The 18950-nt window shown below is 31.6% G+C and overlaps 2 protein-coding genes across 3 annotated transcripts; one reads left to right on the forward strand and one right to left on the reverse strand.

Moving 5' to 3' along the window:
* The first annotated feature begins 40 nt into the window (after positions 1-40).
* On the forward strand, positions 41-1991 carry LOC8260255 (probable methyltransferase At1g29790). Its single transcript, XM_048374359.1, has one exon. The coding sequence runs from the start codon at positions 402-404 to the stop codon at positions 1809-1811; it is 1410 nt and encodes a 469-aa protein (XP_048230316.1). The 5' UTR covers positions 41-401; the 3' UTR covers positions 1812-1991.
* Positions 1992-2263: 272 nt separating this feature from the next.
* LOC8260256 (solute carrier family 25 member 44) lies at positions 2264-6696 on the reverse strand. Of its 2 annotated transcripts, XM_015726490.3 has the most exons (6): positions 6231-6685; positions 5380-5761; positions 5043-5239; positions 4411-4555; positions 3261-3414; positions 2264-2810 (listed from the first exon to the last, which is right to left on the reverse strand). In XM_015726490.3, the coding sequence occupies exons 1-6, from the start codon at positions 6287-6289 to the stop codon at positions 2785-2787; spliced, it is 963 nt and encodes a 320-aa protein (XP_015581976.1). In that variant the 5' UTR covers positions 6290-6685; the 3' UTR covers positions 2264-2784. The 2 variants fall into 2 exon arrangements, with proteins under 2 accessions (XP_015581976.1, XP_015581977.1); XM_015726491.3 differs by lacking the exon at positions 3261-3414 and having other exon boundaries at positions 6231-6696.
* Positions 6697-18950: the final 12254 nt, after the last annotated feature.

Raw genomic sequence — 18950 nt, forward strand, 5'->3', positions numbered from 1 at the left:
TAATTGTTACTTGGTGGAAGATGGATAACGAAACAAAGAACATTTCAAGTGCGATGGAGCTTGTGCCCTTGGTCTACCTCGGACTGGTAAAATCTCAGGGAAAAGGGGAAATGACAGACTGCTAGCTGCATTGTTGCTTTATTGTGAAGCCATGAAATATTAGTTTAAAGTTGACCAATATTAGAGAACTTGCCCCTAAGACTATTCTGCATCTTCAAGGCAAAATAAATATTAAACTATAAAATCAAGAATCTAGGGAAAAATGAAACATGAATAAATAAATATAGACTATCAGGAAGATCTGATCAGGATCAACCGGGAAGCCAAAAATGGCTCAGAAATTGAATGCAAATCAGTAGCTACTCGAAGAAAGATTTAGTGGCTGAACCCATCTCAAGAAAATGCAGAGGCACAACACCTCAAGGTCTTCAAGATGCATTTCAAGAAGCTTTCTAACAATGCTATGCACTCTATTGCTCATTAGCCTCCTCATAATTGTCACTTTCAGTTCCTATACCTCTTATCCTCCTTTCATCTTCCCAACCAAGACCACCAGCATCTCCAATGACCTGATTTATTTGCCTTATTCACTTCACAGCCAAGTCACCAATTTGCAGACCCAACTTGGGGTTTTGCTACAGCAACTGCATAATGAAAGTTCAGATTCAAAAACACTAGCAAGGTTTTCTGATCAAGTTCTTCAGATAGCCTTATCCTTGGACAAACTTGCTGATGGTTTATCAAGAATATCCAGCAATGCTCCTGCAAGTGATAATGAAATGAGCAAAGTTGATGAAGACTCAAGTGAACCTGAGGAAAGTGAAGAAGACCAAGAAAGATCGACGAGTGTGAAGAACTTCAATGCAAGAGAGCTTCACGACTATATTTCATCAAAACCTAATAGGCAAGATGGGAAGAAAATCTTTCTTGGAGTAGAGGCAATTAGTCCTTCTATTGGATTATCTTGTGCTAACATGCCAACAAATGTAGACCGTTTCATGAGTTACAAAATGTATGGGATGTGCCCAGATGATTGGGATTTGGCTCAAAAGCTTATTGCTGCTGGGTGTGATCCATTGCCAAGAAGGAGATGCCTATCAAGACCACCTCCAAAATACAGCAAACCGCTTCCTGTGAACTCTTCTCTTTGGAGTCAACCTAGCAGTGATAACATCTTGTGGAGCCATTATAAATGTAAAGAGTACTCATGTCTTTTTTCTAATGAAACAGTTAATAGAAGAGGTTTCTTCAAATGTTCAGATTGTTTCAATCTTTCAAAACGAGGATGGGAAAATGAGGCTGTTTCAGCTGAATTCACCATTGAAGAAGTATTGGGATTGAAGCCAGGAGAGATTCGAGTTGGACTTGATTTTAGCCCTACAACAGGCACATTTGCTGCACTTATGAAGGAAAGAAATGTAACTATTGCTTCAGCAACCTTGAATTTAGGTGCCCCTTTTAACGAAGTTATTGCACTAAGAGGTCTTTTGCCTCTCTACCTGTCAATTGGATCAAGATTGCCATTTTTTGATAACACACTCGATATTGTTCATTCTACTCTATTTTTGGATGGGTGGATTAGCATGGAACTCCTCCAGTTCGTGCTGTTTGATTGGGATCGAGTTCTCCGACCCAGGGGAATCCTTTGGGTGGATCGATTCTTCTGTAAGAAAGAAGATTTGCCGCGGTATCTCGATGAGTTTGCTGGGCTAGGATATAAGAAGCTACTGTGGAGAGTGGTACCAAAGACAGATAAACTGGAAGGTGAGCTCTTCCTTTCTGCTGTGCTAGAAAAGCCAATCAGAAGATGAAACTACCAGCATGTTCATCCTGTGGAAAGGAATAATCAAGCTGCTTGTTCTTGATACAAGCATACCTCATTTCTCATTATAGAGGCATTAGCATAGAAGAATTTTACTAACATTGAATTCATGAAGCACCTAGTGTACAATAATCCAGCATATTCTTGGCATGAGAAATGTTGCAACATAGCCATATATTGCACTATCAATTTTTGGAGCTTCGACTCAAAGTTCGTATTATATCCATATCATGATTGAGATGAATGAACATGAATACTGCTGAAATCAGAACCTTCAGGAAAACTGAGGCTTCTGCAGCTCTAATAATTAAGAATCATGTGGCTTGATGCAGTAAATAGACTGGTATTTCGCCAGTTCATCACTGATTGCATTATCCATAGTTAATAATCTGTGACTTGTAAACTAGAGAGCCAAAAGGATCTCCAAACAATAACCAAATGTACAACAAAAGATTGTTCAGGCATAGTATTTTTTCTGCAAAATGACCAAGTTTAGGAATAGTATTATTTCTGCAATATACAGATGTATAACCGAAACAGGACAAATACTATAAAGTAATCATATCTACGCCAAAATCTTTACTACAAGGATACAATTGCTATGCCAAATGAAAACAGATACAACAGGAACAGCCCCTAATTGATTCAAAATTTATCCTAAAAGATAACAAACGAAAAATAATCTGTGCTTGAAACTTCAAAGAATATGGCCAATTCAAAAGAGCCCATCTGTTGACTAATCCAGATTTCTAACTGTTAGGTTGGTTTCTCAGTTAATAATATCAACCTTCAATTTCTGCAGTTCTAATTCAATGATAAGAGTACAGGAAACTTCTCGGACGTATCTGTTCGAATACAGCCCTCTTCTAGGGCAAGTTGAACATAGTCAGCTTCAAACATAAGTATTTGCCATTCATATGGCAAGAATAAATGGTTTCGGAGTAGTAGTAACAGGATCACTTCTATGTCTCTTTTGCACACAATCGCTCTGAAAGAAAGATAAAATTGTTCTTAGACTGAGCTTGATACAGAACAATAACACAAACCAATTCATGCCAACAAAAAAATAAACACCCAAAAACATTAAAATCAAATACAAAGTAGGACATTAAATGAAGAAGAAAAGAGCAGAGCATGTGTAAGTTTACATTCAATGGTGTATGCATTCGAACGTACAACTTCTTTTAAGATAGCCTAAAACAACACCAAGAAGTTGTTTAGCACTCCAACAAGGAGCAAATAACAAATGCAGACCTCCCAGTTCTGAAGTTCAGTATCCAAGCAGCAGAAGATCACATATATAGTTAAACAATTAAACCAATATGGCACATACAGAACAGACTGCATTCAATAGATTCCCAAAATGAAAACAGAGACTGCCTGAAGACTGAAGTTGAGGTTTATCAATAAAATTGTAAAGACGGGAAAATAAACTTACTCAAATATTCATAAGCTAATATCATTGAGGTTCCCCAAGCTGACATGCTGAAAAATCTAGGACCAAACCCTCTATATAAACCTGTCCAACCATCATCCTTGATCAAGTTTTTAACAACTTGTCTTGCAGAGCTTTTCCTTTCTTGTCCCATCACCTATAGAGTTGACAAAACTTATTAAGAGGAACAATTACGATGCTAGTAAAGGTTTCTCTATGTGTAAGACCTCCATTGCAAATTCCGGAGTGGAGAGATTAAGTGCACAACAATTTTCCTAGCATTTACAAAGAGGCTGTTCCAATGGTTTGAAGCCATTTCAAGCCATAATGAAGTAATCCTAACATTGCACCAAGGCTCATCCTCACATTTTCTTTTTGTGCGCGTGCATGCACGCATATGAAATAATAAAGACGTAAAGAAAAAAACGGATCATAATTGCTTGAGTAAACAAAGTATGACCACATAATACTAAAGCAATTGAAAAATATAAGCTGGAACCCAAATTATTCACCCCAGCATCAAGAATTTTTAGGCCTCACATACTTCATTTGCAGTTATTGAGCTACAATTCAAATTAATTGTTCCAAAGAAACACAAGTAGCAGGATGATTGACCATATCAATAAAGAAGCTGCCTTTTCAGGTTATTGGAGGAACATTTCTATGACTTATAGGTTTTTTCGAATACTACTTTTTCAAAGTTTCGCATTTAGAATGAAACTATGTAAATGTCAGAAAAAAGATAAATGGTGCCTCAACAGGATGTGAATCCAAAGGTAAAAGCAACAATAAGTCTCAGCAATGCACAATGAAAAAACAGATGGATAGATTTATCCCAAAGAATTATTCAATTATTGCTGAAGGTGCTAAACATACCAGGAAGAGCAAGAAAAACAAGGATCACATACCTAACAAAGTACACATAAGAGCAAGAGAATTTGTCAATGTACGTGTATGCACAGTGCATATGTATGTTCAGATACTAATAATTATGATGTAGTGGCTATTCAAAATTCAGCCGCATTAAACTCTAGAGTCTAGACCGACCTAAAACATGATGCACAAGATGAAAAGAGTAATACAAATTCAGGGAACACTAAAACATATCATCAAAAGTAAAAAATTGTTTGATGCCACGTAGTTCTAGTAGCACCTGTAATCGAGTCTTGATAGTATCCAATGGAGTTGTAATGCAGGATGCGGTGGCTCCTGCAATAATTCCTCCACTAGCCTGAACTAACATTATCCTCGACTGGCTAGGTGAGGCAGCCTCGACATCAGTACCATGACCTAAGAGCCTGTCCAAAATAATCAGTGTATTACTATCTTACTGAGAAGTTGGACTACAAAAAAAAAAAAAAAAGGAAGTAGAAAATGTATATGATGCAGAAGAATTCCATAGACTTGATAATCACTGGAATTCTCAAACAGCCTTAGGATTGGAGATGTGTTGTAACCACAATATGTGGAGGCTACTGGTTACATAAATCACATTCCAAGTCCAGCCTTTCAAATCCTTCACTTGTATGACCACAACAGAATTCTGAACTTGTTACTGTATATATTTGAATTTTGAAGTCAACTACCCATGAGTTCATGACTTATGCCAAAATTTCACTGGAATTGAAATCCCCCACCCCCATCCCCATCCCCAATAAACCTCAGAGTTTTGTATAGAGCAAGCATACTGAAATTAGTAAGTAGTATTTACTAAAAGCTGATTTCTAAGATAATCAAGCCCTTCAATAAAATGAATTTTATATTAGAGTATAGCAATGGTCTCACTTCCAGATGACTCGTTGGCTTGAACCGTAACTTGCCCACCACACAGCACTAGATGGGGAATAAGTCATAACAGATAGGCCAAACCCCCTGTAAAATCCCCTGATACCATCAGTCTTCATAATTTTACGAGCAACATCCAGACCCCCATTATATTTGGCATGGCCAGAGTATCCTTGTACCATCAACTTTTGGCTAACCTGAGCAGAACCATTGCAATTCAACCAAGTTACTACAATTAAATAACAGGAGCAAGTATACAATCAACTAAACAAACATTGCCTTGTTTCTTTATTTACAAAGAGGTGAATGCTACAAAAGAGAAGATGAAAAGACATACCACATCAACTGGAACAAATACAGCTTGAGAAAAAAGTGAAGCAGTCATGCCAGCAATACCATTTGCAAAAGCTGCTTGGGAAGGGTCGGACAATTTAAATGGTTCAACCATCTTGAAAGCAGCCACCTTTGTAGTCTCCAAAGCAGTAAGAAAAATAATCCTGGCAGGAATTGCACCAGTTATGACAGTACCAAACCCTTTGTATAGACCCGGAATTCCATCTGTTCTCAATAGTCCTCTGACAACAGAAAATGCGCTTTTCTCAACAGTATCCTTAGTAGCAACCTGAAGCCTGGTTTTGACAACAGACATTGGATACAATGCCACTGTAATTCCTGTAAAGATGCCTGCTCCTACAATGTAAAACTTAGTCTTATCGAGCCTGCAAAAGACAGGTGGAATTAATTAATAAGTGAACATGAAGATTTAAAATTTTACAGTAAAACAAAAAAATTGGGAAGAAAAGCCAATATAATTATCCATCATAAGAATCTAAAATCCCAATTCAGTTCAAGAACATGATTAAGCATTCAAAATACAAGCAAATTAAAATAACTCATCAAGAATAATTTAACAATTTCAAATGGTATTAATTACTCATCAACTGTAAACCTTAATCAAGATTCATTTAAATTTTTGAAGTCTCATTTCCTATTACATTGCAATACATTACAGTTTCGAAAGCAAAAACATCATTTGTTTAAATCACCCCAATGACCCAAAACTTGGGTGTACATAATTCTAACAAAAAAGAATTCAAATCAACAAAATTGAACAGATAAAAGAATCATCAAGATTGAAAAGAAAATTAGCAGTTACCGAAAACTAAACCAAGAAAAGAAAAGACGTACTTGTCCCAGTTGATCTCAGTTTGGCCAAATGAATGAACTCGAGCTTTAGATGTTTCCATTTCGATAAGCGTTGATTTTTATAAAATAAGAAAAAGAAATGGAAAATTAAAATGAAAATGAATGCATTTTACTTGTTGCTTCTGGTACAAAAATATATATCGAAAAGGCGATGAGATTCTACTAATTGAAAGAAAGAATTTCGTTTGGTTTCGTATTCCTCACGAGAATGTTAAAAACCTGGAGCCAAAACAATTATTTTCTCTGGAAAATTATTGTCATTATTATTGTTATTTCTTTCTCTTCTTTCATTTTATAATATAATAGAGCCGACGCGGTTTAGAGAAGAGAAGGGACAGGTTATGGGGGCGTTTTTCATGATTCCTGAAGTCAAACCGAACCGTCTTTATATGGCTCGGGTTCACCGGTCCAGTTCCGGTTTTCAACCGTCGCCATGGCTCACCCTCTAGCTCCAGCTTCTGATTTTATGTCAATTCTTACTGAATGGGATTGTAATTCCCTTCATTTTATGTATTCAGTTCTTACTTCTGATTAATAAATTTCTTTTGTCAAAAAATAATCATCTAAATAAGGTTACTATAAAATATCCTTTTCGCAATTAATATTTTCTACTCTCACGTTTATTAATAAAAATAACAATGTAGATAATATTATTAAAAGAATCTGCTAATTTTATTAAGAATGTGAAAATTCAAAACTAATCTATGTATTTACTAATTAATTAAAATTTAACAAATATTTAATTTAATATTATCAATAATAATTTTAAAATAACAGTATATTAAATATTTGTAATCTCTTAATTTTTTAAATATTTTAAAATTATATTAGGTGTGTTAATATAAAAATTATTTTAAATATTGATTCATTAAATTCTAATATTATATCAATTAATATTTAGTTATAAAATAATTTTTAATTATAAATAATAAAAATTATATTAATAGTATTATTTATAATTAGAAAATTATTATATGACTAAATATTAATTTATTATAGAGATATAATATTTAAAAAATATCTTTTAAAATAAAAAATTTAATTTATTGATTAATATAATATTAAAATATAATTAATATATTATTTTTAAATTAATTATTATAAAAAATTAATTATTATTTAATTTAACTAAAAATATAATTTATTAATATAAATTAATAAAAAAAATAAAAACTACATAAATATATTAAAAGAATAGGAAAAGAAAAGAAATGGGGAGTATGCGATTTGTTATGTCATGTCATTTCCGTTCTGCGTTTGAAATGGAACGCAGCAGGCCCAGCCCATGAGCTCTCTTCTTTGTTTTCTTATTCTCAAATTGTGAAAAAAGATAAATTTAGCTGAAGATTTAATTAATGCTTTGAGAGTATAAAGGGGACACATTAATTTGGAAAGAATATTAAATAATTTCCTGAGATTTTGCATTCTTTATAAAGCAGCACTTAGTAAATCTCAGCATAAAAAAAAACAGTGATGCATAATTCCTTTCAACGGGATGTGACATTAAGATACTAAGAAGCAAATAAAAATAAACCGTTAAGAATATAATTTATCCAATATTGATTGTGCTGACAAAATTATTTGAATTCAAGACCTTTAGATTCTTACAATTAAAAAATATTAACTAGACTATTTCTTTAATGGATTATAGTGAATAAAATTAACTCGTGATATTGTGCCATTGATGTATAAGTGGTGATTAATTTGGAAAACCTGCAAATTTGTATTGTGGATGAAAAGAAAAATAACTCGACTGCCAGGAGGGTCTTCTTTGATACTCAATTCTTTAATGAGATAATACTTTAAAATATTATAGCATATATCCTTAAGCTTCTTCCTTGTTTAAAGTGTTTTAGTGATTTATATTATGTATATATATTTAAGACGTTCTAGTGATTTATTGATATATTTTATATATAAAAAATATGGAAAAAATGTATTTATTACCTCACTTTGTCTAATTTCATGTATCAATAAGCCAAAAACAAAAAATATAAGCCAAATATTTATAAATGGACTTAAATTGTCAAAATAACGGTGCTTGGACTGCTAATGCCTTTTATAAAGCATGAGATCACTTTTATTGTAATTTTCACACCATGGATACCCAATATCAAAACCAAGAGCCTCAATACCTAAGAAATCAAAACCCTCCATTCCAAAATCAAGGACAAGCTCCTCAAAGGAAACCAAGCTTGTAGAAAACACTCTAAACTTTTATGACAGCTATCAATGATAGGATGGAGATGAATGAAAAGAAAATTAATTCAATTGAAGCTTCAATGAAGCGATTGGAGACTTAAATTAGGCAAATTGCTGAAGTTGTACAAGAAAACAAGAAAGAAAAATTATCAAGTCAACCTGAGCAAGCCAAAGCCACCACCATTCTTAAGGATGGTGAGTTATTTGATAATAATATTGAAATCTTAATTGAGAAAGATTCTTTTTATGCAGGTACATCAAAAGAAGATGGATTCGTTGATGTGGAAATAATTGAAAGATGTGTACAAAAAGAAAGAAGAGTAGAACCCAATCTTGTGCCAAAAAAAAAATAAGAAGGCGTTTTCAAGATCTGAGTTCCATAAGGCAGCTGAGCTTTATAAGCACCCTATTCCATTCCCTAACAAATTGAAAGAAAGCAAATAGGATAAGCAATTTTCTGAAATTTTTGATATACTTTCTAAAGTTAATATTAATTTACCTTTGTTGGATGTTATTAGAAGTATGCCTGCTTATGCAAAGTTCTTCAAGGAGCTTAATTACAGCAAAAAGAGATATGTAAATAATGAGAAAGTTATAGTCTCTGAAACAGCAAATGTCGTTCTCTAACAACAATTACCCCTAAAGATGAAAGATCTCGGGAGCTTTACCATTGATATTACAATATATGATAAAAAAGTTGTTAAAGCCATATTGAATTTGGGAGCAAGCATCAACTTGATGCCATTTTCAATATATGCACAACTTGGTTTAGAAGAATTGAAACCAACTACCATGTCTTTACAACTAGCTGATAGATCAATTAAGTATCCAAGAGGTGATTCATGTAGGTAAACTAATAATCCTTGCTGACTTTGTAGTTCTTGACATAGAAAATACACCAGCAGGGGATAAAAAGCAAACAATACTCATCGGTAGACCTTTCATGGCAACTACCAAAATAGTTATTGATGTATATAATGGAAAGATGACTATGACAATCTTAAGAGAAACTGTAGAATTTAAAGTATTTGATTCTCTAACTCTATCTCCTAGCACTTTAATTGATGAAAGTTCATATGTAATTATTTGGATTATTTTATTTATGAAACATATTTACAGGATATGGATGGTAAGTTAGAGATTGCATTAACATTTTGAAAAAAATAGAAGAAAATTTAGATAAGGAAGTCTTAGTCTTTCATGATAAGTTAAATGAAGCTATTCCAATGTCACTTAATGAAAGTACCATAGAATTTTTAATTCTCCGATTAAAGATGAAATAGACATTATTAATGAACCACCTAAATTTGAGCTTAAGAATTTACCTAAAATATTTAAATATATTTTTTCAGGAGAAGGGAATACATATCCAGTAATTGTAGCTTCTGATCTTTTCTCTTCAGAATAAGAGGGCAACTATTAAAGCATTAAAGAGACTTAAGAAAGCCATTAGGTGGAAATTTTTTGCATTAAGTGTATTAGTTCAACTGTGTGTATGCATAAAATAATCTTAAAAGATAATGCCAAGGCTGTTAGAGATACCCAAAGAAGGCTTAATCCTAATATAAAAGAGGTGGTGAAAAGAAAGTCCAAAAACTATTGGAAGAGGGTATTATATACCCAATAGCATATAGTAATTGGATAAGCCTTGTACATGTAATGCTTAAGAAGTCAGGTATTATAGTCGTTAAGAATGAAAAGGGGAAGTTAGTTCCCACAAGAATTACTACAGAATGGAGAATCTGTATTGATTATAGGAAGCTAAACGCTGCAACAAAAAAAGACCATTTTTCCTTTCCTTTTATTGATCAAATTTTAGAGCTTTTAGCAGGACATTATCAGGTACCCATTACACCTGAAGATCAAGAGAAGAAAACTTTTACATGTCCTTTTGGAACTTTTATATTTAGAAGGATGTCATTTGGACTTTGCAACGCACTTGTAATATTTCACAAATGTATGCTTTCTATTTTCTTTGATATGTTAGAAGACTGCATCGAGGTATTTATGGATGATTTTTCACTTTTTGGCTCCTCATTTGATGCATGTCTTAGTAATTTAACTCGTGTGCTTAAAAGATGCATTTAGTGTAATTTAATTTTGAGCTGGAAAAGAGCCATTTTGTGGTTAAATATGGTATTATGCTAGGGCATGTAGTTTCTAGTAAAGTATCGAAGATGACAAGGCAAAGATTGATTTAATTGTTGAATTGCCCCCACCTACTTCAGTAAAAGACATTAAAAATTTTTTTGGTCATGTAGGATTTTATAGGTATTTTATTAAAGAATTTTCTAAAATTGCTCGCTTTTTAATTAAGTTGCTCACTAAGAATATTAACTTTATTTTTGATGATACATGTATGTCTACTTTTAATACTTTAAAAGAAAAGTTGACTAGTGCACCTATGATTATGGCACCTGATTGGTCCCTTCCCTTTGAAATAATGTGTGATGCGTCTGATTATGCTATAGGAGCAGTTTTGGGCCAAAAAGTTAATAAGACTTTACATGTCATATATTATGCTAGCAAAACTCTTAATGATGCCCAAATAAACTATTCAATAACTAAAAAAGAATTTCTAGTTGGTGTGTTTTCATTAGACAAATTTAGACATTACTTGGTGGGATCTAAAGTTATTGTGCATTCAGATCATGCAGTTTTGAGATACTTTCAACTAAGCCTAATGCTAACTCACAGCTTATTAGGTGAGTGCTCTTATTGTAAGAATTTGATATAAAAATAAAAGATAAAAAGGGCAGTGAAAATGTGGTTATTGATAACCTTTATAGGTTGATTTTCGATTTTGATAATCTTGATTCTAAAAAAGTAATTAATGAGATATTTCATGATGAACAATTATTTGCTGTGAATCATGAGCCATAGTATGCTAATATTGTAAATTACTTGGCTTGTGGTATCATGAGACCTGATTTAACATGGTAAAAAAAAAAATATATTTTTTATTTGTCTATAGGCATTATTATTGGATGACCCCTATTTATTTAAACATTGTTCGGATCAAATGATTAGAAGATGTGTTCCTGAGGATGAATAACAAAGCATTCTTACTTTTTGCCATGAGATGCATTATGGAGGTCGTTTTGGTGGTAAGAAAACAGCCTACAAAGTTCTTCAATTAGGTTTCTTTTAGCCTTTGTTATTTAAAGATGCTCATGTATTTTGTGCTAAATATGATAAATTCCAAAGTGGAAATATTAGTAAAAAAGAATGAAATCCTTAAAATTTTAATCATGTGGCTGAATTGTTTGATGTGTAGAATATTGATTTTATGGAACCTTTTTTACCTTCTCATGATTATGAGTATCGACTTGTTGCTGTTGATTATGTGTTTAAATGAGTAGAAGCAATTGCTACCCGAACTAATGATGTTAATATTGTATAAAAATTTGTAAAGAAAAATATTTTTAGCAGGTTTGGAACACCTAGAGCAATCATTAGCGATGGAAGAACTCATTTTTACAACAAGAAATTTAGTGCTTTACTTAAGAAATATGAAGTAACGGATAGAGTTGCAACTCCCTATCACCCGTAAACATCAGGACAAGTGGAAGTTAGCAATAGGCAAATTAAGTCAGTACTAGAGAAATCAGTATGGCCATCTAGAAAAAACTAGATTGTACACTTGAACAATGCCCTTTAGGCATATCGCACGGCTTATAAGACATCGATTGGAATGAGTCCTTATAGATTAGTTTATTGCAAGGCTTGTCATTTGTTGGTCGAATTAGAACATAAAGCCTATTGGGCTATTAAAGAGCTCAATATGGACTTAACCAAGATAATGAAGAGTGCCTATTGCACTTAAACGAGTTGATAAAAATGCGTAGTGAGGCATATAAGAATGCCAAACTATACAAAGAAAGGACCAAGAGGCAACACGATAAGAATTTACTTCATAAGTATTTTGTCCATAAAATGAAAGTTCTATTATTTAACTCGTGTTTTAAATTTTTTCAGGAAAGTTTAGATCAAGATGGAATGGCCCTTTTAAAGTAGTAACAGTATTCCGCCATGATGCAGTGAAATTACGCAACAATAAGACGCATGAGCAATTCAAAGTAATTGAACCATCATTTAATGCCATAGTATGAAGGAATGACTTATGGACATGAAGTGGAGTGCATTGATGCACTACCAACTTGAGCTCAACTCGATAATGTTTAGCTATAGACAATAAATTTAGCACATGTATATTATCTCTTTAGTGTTTTTACTATTCTATATTTTAAATTTTAATTAAAAATATTTTTATTTTTATTTTTAGGAAATTACAAGAGATTCAAGCATCCTAGTACCTAAATGGATTATCAAGTACAAAAGAGAAACTTCATGTAGTAACACTAAATTTACTAGTCAATATTGTGCTTCAAATGTTAATTAGATTTTGTGTATCATATGGATATTATTTATTCTTAACATATGCTTCTTAATTATTAATTATATGGCATATAGACATATAAATTTATTTAGAACCAGGATATATGTTTCATTATAGGATAAGAACAAGCAATTAAGAAAGAAATAAGGATTTTAATTCTAAGACTAGAAATAATCAACTCCTAAACAAACTAAGATTAAGAAAAGCTTTATATATAGACCTTCCTCTCTAATAGCTACTTAAAAAAATTTCTCATATCCCTTAATAATCATGAACTCTAGGCAAAGAAGTGTCAAGGAGGAGGTAAACTCTCCATCACCAAATCACTTTATACTAAAATCCAAGCCACTAAGCTCAAAACTCGTCTCTAAGAAATCTGGAAAATCAGAAGGAGAGCACCTACACCCTTCTTTTCACCATCAATTCTATCTAGTTTAAAAAGAATTTCATGGCATGAGGAAAGAGCTAGAAGGACCACACCTACACTATTCCCTCCACCTGAATTTCTCAAAAATTAACGCCCAAGAAAAAGGCTTAGAATGGACTACAACCTTAAGTCCGAAGAGATCACTACCTTTTTTGCCTATCGTAAAGCTTACCCAAGATCAATGGAGAGGCCACTCACTTTTGAAATGAAATATCTTCGGGAGGAGAAGATTCAGAAAAGAACAATGAAAGTGAGTATGGAAGTGAGTATTATATAACTATCTACCCAAAAAGGGATCATGGGCATCCAAGGAAGTATGAGTATGCCATATCCAAACCAATCACACCCAAAAAAGGTCGAGAACACCCAAGGAAGGATGACACGCCACCAACAATAAAGAGAGGAAGATGACGTCCAAGGAAATATAACTAGTTTAGGACTTAGTAATTTCTTATTAGTTTGCTTGTCTTTCGTAGGAATTATTTTTTAATTTTAGTCATCTTAGTTAGGATTTAGATTTTTAAATTTTTTTTATTTTTGTTTAAGTTATATAATAAAGTTTAATTTTTAATTCAATTTACCTATTCCTTTAGTTAAAGTTATTTAATTTATATTCTTAAAATTTATGGCACTTAATTACATAATTAACATTCATTGAGGATCTTTGCAAATATATAAGTTAGTTAAAATTCACTTGTGAATTACTTAGAAAATATTTGTTTGGAGCGAGCTACGTTGCGGTAGTGAAAATTTTACACGGGCCTATAGTAGAGGCATGGCAAAAATATCATAAGCTCGTAGGAGAGTAATAGCAGCTAGTAGCTAGCAGCAGTAGGAGCCCTGAGCTGCGAAAGCCTCCTCGACTAGGCCAGACGCAGGAAGTAGGAGGGTGTGCATCCTCTACGAGGCACGGGTCACTCGACCCACCAACACGAGGCGCAACAGCTCCCGCGAGCTAGACAGGCGCGACACGATGAGAATTGAAGATGCTGGCGGCGAGGTGCGGAGCCTCCATAGCAGGACGAGCAACGAATGTGGAGAAATTAGCGAGCCAGGTAGCAGATGCTGCCTCATAAGGAGCCACCAGGCGTGGATAATGCTGATGCAAGCCAAATAATTATTATTTATTTTTATTTTATTAAATTAATTTATGGATAAAAAATAGAAAAAGAAATTCAATTTAATACATAATAAATGGTTGAATAAGTCATTTATTTTAACTAAAACACTCAACCCCTAAACCATAATCATCTCTTATAAATATATTTATTTTTCTCTCTCACATCACTCTTCTCCATTAATATAAAACTCAAGCTTTCTCTCTCCTCGTTTTACTTTCTCTCTCTTCATAAATCTACTCTTTTTTCTCATGTTCTAAAAGGTTTTTTATTCATAATCAACACTAAACCTTCTATACATCTCAAAAAGAAAAAAATAGGCTCTAAACACAAGAGCAAGGAAAGGCAAAGGCAATGAGGTAGCCTTAAGCACCAATGAAGAAGAACCAAACTTAATGGCAACCTATGAAGCCCCATTTGACATCTACACACATGAGGAGGATAATAGATTTTTAAGGCTTGCAACAAGAGAGCAAGTTCCATATAAGTTCTTGGATGTCTGCACGCTTATTAAGTTGAATATTTTTAAAAGAATGATGATCCTTTTAGATATATTAGGTTGGAAGGATTTTGCTTTTAGAGCACACCATCAAATAGTGAATTGAATCTAGAGTTTTTCACAACTCTACAATATAATCCTTCCAATGACAAGGAGATTACAGTTACATTATTTGGGCATAATTATACTATTACTTGTGATACTATTATGCAAGCTTTTAGGTTGAAAAGGGGAGGTATTTGTAAGCAACATCATAAGTTTGAAATTGGCAAGTTCTTGAAGAAACTCACAGGTCAAGATAAACATGATATGAAGAACATGCTAATTAATATCTTTAATGATCATTGTTATTTGCTTATTTCAAAGTTTATGTGTGGAGGCATATTTGGTAGGAAAGAGATAAGCAAGGTGACAAAACAAGGGCTAAATTTTTAATGGTGCTTAGGCAACCATAAATCTATTTTCTCGGCATATTTCATTATACAAAGCTTATTTAAGACACCGGCTAGATCTAAAAATTGTATTGGTTTATGATATTATCTTTACGGGTCTAGCTATTCATCTTTGTGCCTTTGATCTGAAGCATTCCACATTTGAAGAACTACTATCTTTGAGGAATTTTAATGTTAATGCTTTGGTGAGAGCTAATTTACTTAATTATTGTGGTGGACCTATCTCTTTTAAGTCAAGATCAAGTGGGGGAGGTAATACTAGTGTTCCTAGGGACCAGCACCAAGAGAGGAAAAGGAAGAGGAATTGGATCATGAAGGAAGTATATGGCAAGAATGAGGTAGTCAAGGTTGGTACCAAGTATTAAACCAATTGCAAACAATAAACACCAACCTTAACCAAAGGCTTAACACGTTTGATTTTTACTTGGCTAATATGGAAAGGAGCCAACGCCGACAAGCATATAAGCTCGATTGCTACTTCAAATCGGTTGACTTTGATTCTCCATCACCACTATCATCCCCACCGTATCATTGATTCTAGTTGTTATATTAGATTTTTATTTTTCTGTTTCAAGGACTTCCATATCTAGTTACCTTAGGAATTTTTTTTTTGCTTCTAGCTACCTTATGATTTCTATGTGTTTTAGCCATTTAAAATTTTATTTATGCTTTTGTTTTTTGTAATCATAACTTTATGATTATGTTTTAATTTTGTTATTTTATTTTAACTAATATTTTTCTTATCAATTATGGTTCTTTAAGATTATTTAAGGTGACTATGAGATGATAATTACTTGAATAAATATAACAAACTAGAGGCATTACAAATTATCAAGAAAGTATTCTACTTTTTCTCCATTATTTGTTTATTCCTATATGCTTAAGACATTGAGGCAGTTTTAAAAATAAGTGTGGGGAAAGAGAATTAGAATTATTCTTTTATTTAGAAATGTCATGTATTTAGTAACTTTTGATTAATTTTTATAAAATCTTAAATTTGTCTACTCGGCTTTTTATTATTATTCTATATTAAGAATCGATGAAAGAATACTATTATGTTGATTCTTGAGTTCTTGAATTAATTTTTAAATATGTATAAATATGAACTCATGAGTTATTTGCACTTAAATAATCAAGTGTTTATCTTTTGTATATGGACATGATATGTAGTTTTGCAAATTTGAGATGTGTATAATTAGAAGTATATGATTTAGGTTATTATTTCCTTGTTATTATATTGGCTGGCCTAAGTTTGTGAGATATGATATGAGTAAGTTAAAGCTCTAAGTTTTATCATCTACTCTGCTTATTTTGGTTTCTTAGTAACCAGGAATGTTCATGACCAATGTTGATTTTAGTGTAAAAAGGCAATTAAAATTATAAGTATGCAAAACATCTTAATGTATGTTTTGTTGAGTAACCAGGTGCATTTATTATCCATGTTTGTATTTCCATAAAAAGGCTTGACATCTCAAGAAAGAAAATAATCCCCAAGTATCTAGATGAAAATCTAAGGGGTAAAATTATGAAAAGAACCATAAAAGAAAAGAGAAGGGCTTGAAAAGCAAATAAAAAAAATATCTATTGATCTCTTATTTGTTAACGAAGATTTGCCTTTTTAAATAAGGTCATTATAATTTGGATTGTGCATCATAGTTGTATTTGTTATTAATGAGTTAGGCTGTTTGTTGTGAAACATATTTAGATAATGGATGCTTGAATCTTTTGACTAATTATGATTGAGTTTATATATTTTTAAGAAATTTTTTATAATTTAAGTTTCCTTGGATTGACATAATTTCTGTATTAGTGAGATCCTTTTAAATAATATTTTTAAGCTGAGTATGAATGTTCTTCATTATTTTTGCAAAGGTTATATTTTTAAGTTTTTATTTACTTGAGGAAAAGTAAATATTTAAGTGTGGGGGTATTCGATAGGTTCATATTATGTATATATATTTAAGGTGTTTTAGTAATTTATTAATATGTTTTATATACAAAGTATGTGAAAATATGTGCTCACTACTCCATTTTAGTTTTATTGTCTAATTTTAGATATTAATAAGCCAAAAAGGAAAATTATAAACTAAATATTCATAAATGGGCTTAAATTGGACTATTGCTACTGAGACTCAGAATAACAATGTGTGGACTACTAATTGTCAAGCCTAGCCAAATATATAAAGGTCCACAAGTGAAAATTAATTAATTATTACGTAATTATGAATAAATAACTATTTTTAAGTTGTTTATTTTATTTAAGATAGTTAAGAAGATAACTATAGAGGTGTTGTGATTAGAGAAGGACTTTGTAAAAGGAATCTATACAAGTAGTGGAGATCAGTTAAATAAGAAGGGAGTCTGCCACCTGTCTATCATTTTTCTATCTGCAATTCTCTACAGTTCATCTTCTACAAATATTTTAGTTAGTTTTTGCATTACTCTTTAGAGATTTAAGAAGCTTTTTGAGAAGTGGAGAGTGATGATCAATAATCTTCATAACTTGAAGAATTTCTGAATTTTGAGGAAGCTTTTACTTTTTATATTATTTTTATATCTTTCTATTTAATTACAATGACCGTTGGATTAAATATATCAGACTAATTTCCATTAGTGTTTAGTTTAGCTTTTTACTTATATATAAATCTTATTTATCAATGAGTTTAATGAATGATTTCTTTATCTTCATCACTCTATTAGTTTCATATATTTTTATTAGTTGACCATCATATCAATTTAATAATAATATTTATTATGAAATTTTTTAAATTAAATGTATTAAAGATATCATTTTTACTTTAATCTATGTTGGTAAAAGAAACTTAAGTTGTATCATTGGTTTGAGTGACTTAGAAAAACAACATATCATTATCTCATTCATTAGATTTGAGCTTAAGCAAAAAATAAAGGAATTACTAAGTATTGGCTAGATTAAATGCAATTTTATCATATAGTTTTTTTTAATCATTCCATTTGCATCTTTACTTTATAGTTTATTTAATTTTTTTTATAAACATTAAACTATTCTCAAAATATTAGGTTAGAGTGCTTAAATATTTTTTTTGTGATAGTTAGTTTTTATAATACATGCTCTACAGTTTTTTGTGAGATCGACCTCATGGTAAACTTATCTATACTATCATTCGGTTCGTACACTTATAATTACTAAGTTTGAGACATCAAAGACAGAAATCAAATAATTAATAATGTAATAATTCACATGGCATCTTTATTTATATTCTTTAAAAATACAGTAACACACGATACTTATTTTGGCCATTAATAAATATTTCTTTTGGTCGCTAATGAATATTTTTTTATATACAAACTAATGAGCATAATTTTATAAGTCTTTTTTTTTTTCTCTTTTGACTTTTATATCATTTTTATAAAAGAAGCTTAAATCTTAAAAATTTTAATCAAATAAAATAAAAATAAAATAAAATTATAATAATATAATGGATAGAATCAATTCCACACACTAGAGGAGATTAGAATTAAAAATTTCATTTTTTGAGAATTCAAGAATCGGAAATATATAACTTTATATATATAATTTAGTATAAATTGAATTTATTATATGGATTCTCAATGGGTTATATTTA

The sequence above is a fragment of the Ricinus communis genome, chromosome 5 (genome assembly GCF_019578655.1).
Source record: "Ricinus communis isolate WT05 ecotype wild-type chromosome 5, ASM1957865v1, whole genome shotgun sequence".
Lineage (NCBI taxonomy): Eukaryota > Viridiplantae > Streptophyta > Magnoliopsida > Malpighiales > Euphorbiaceae > Ricinus > Ricinus communis.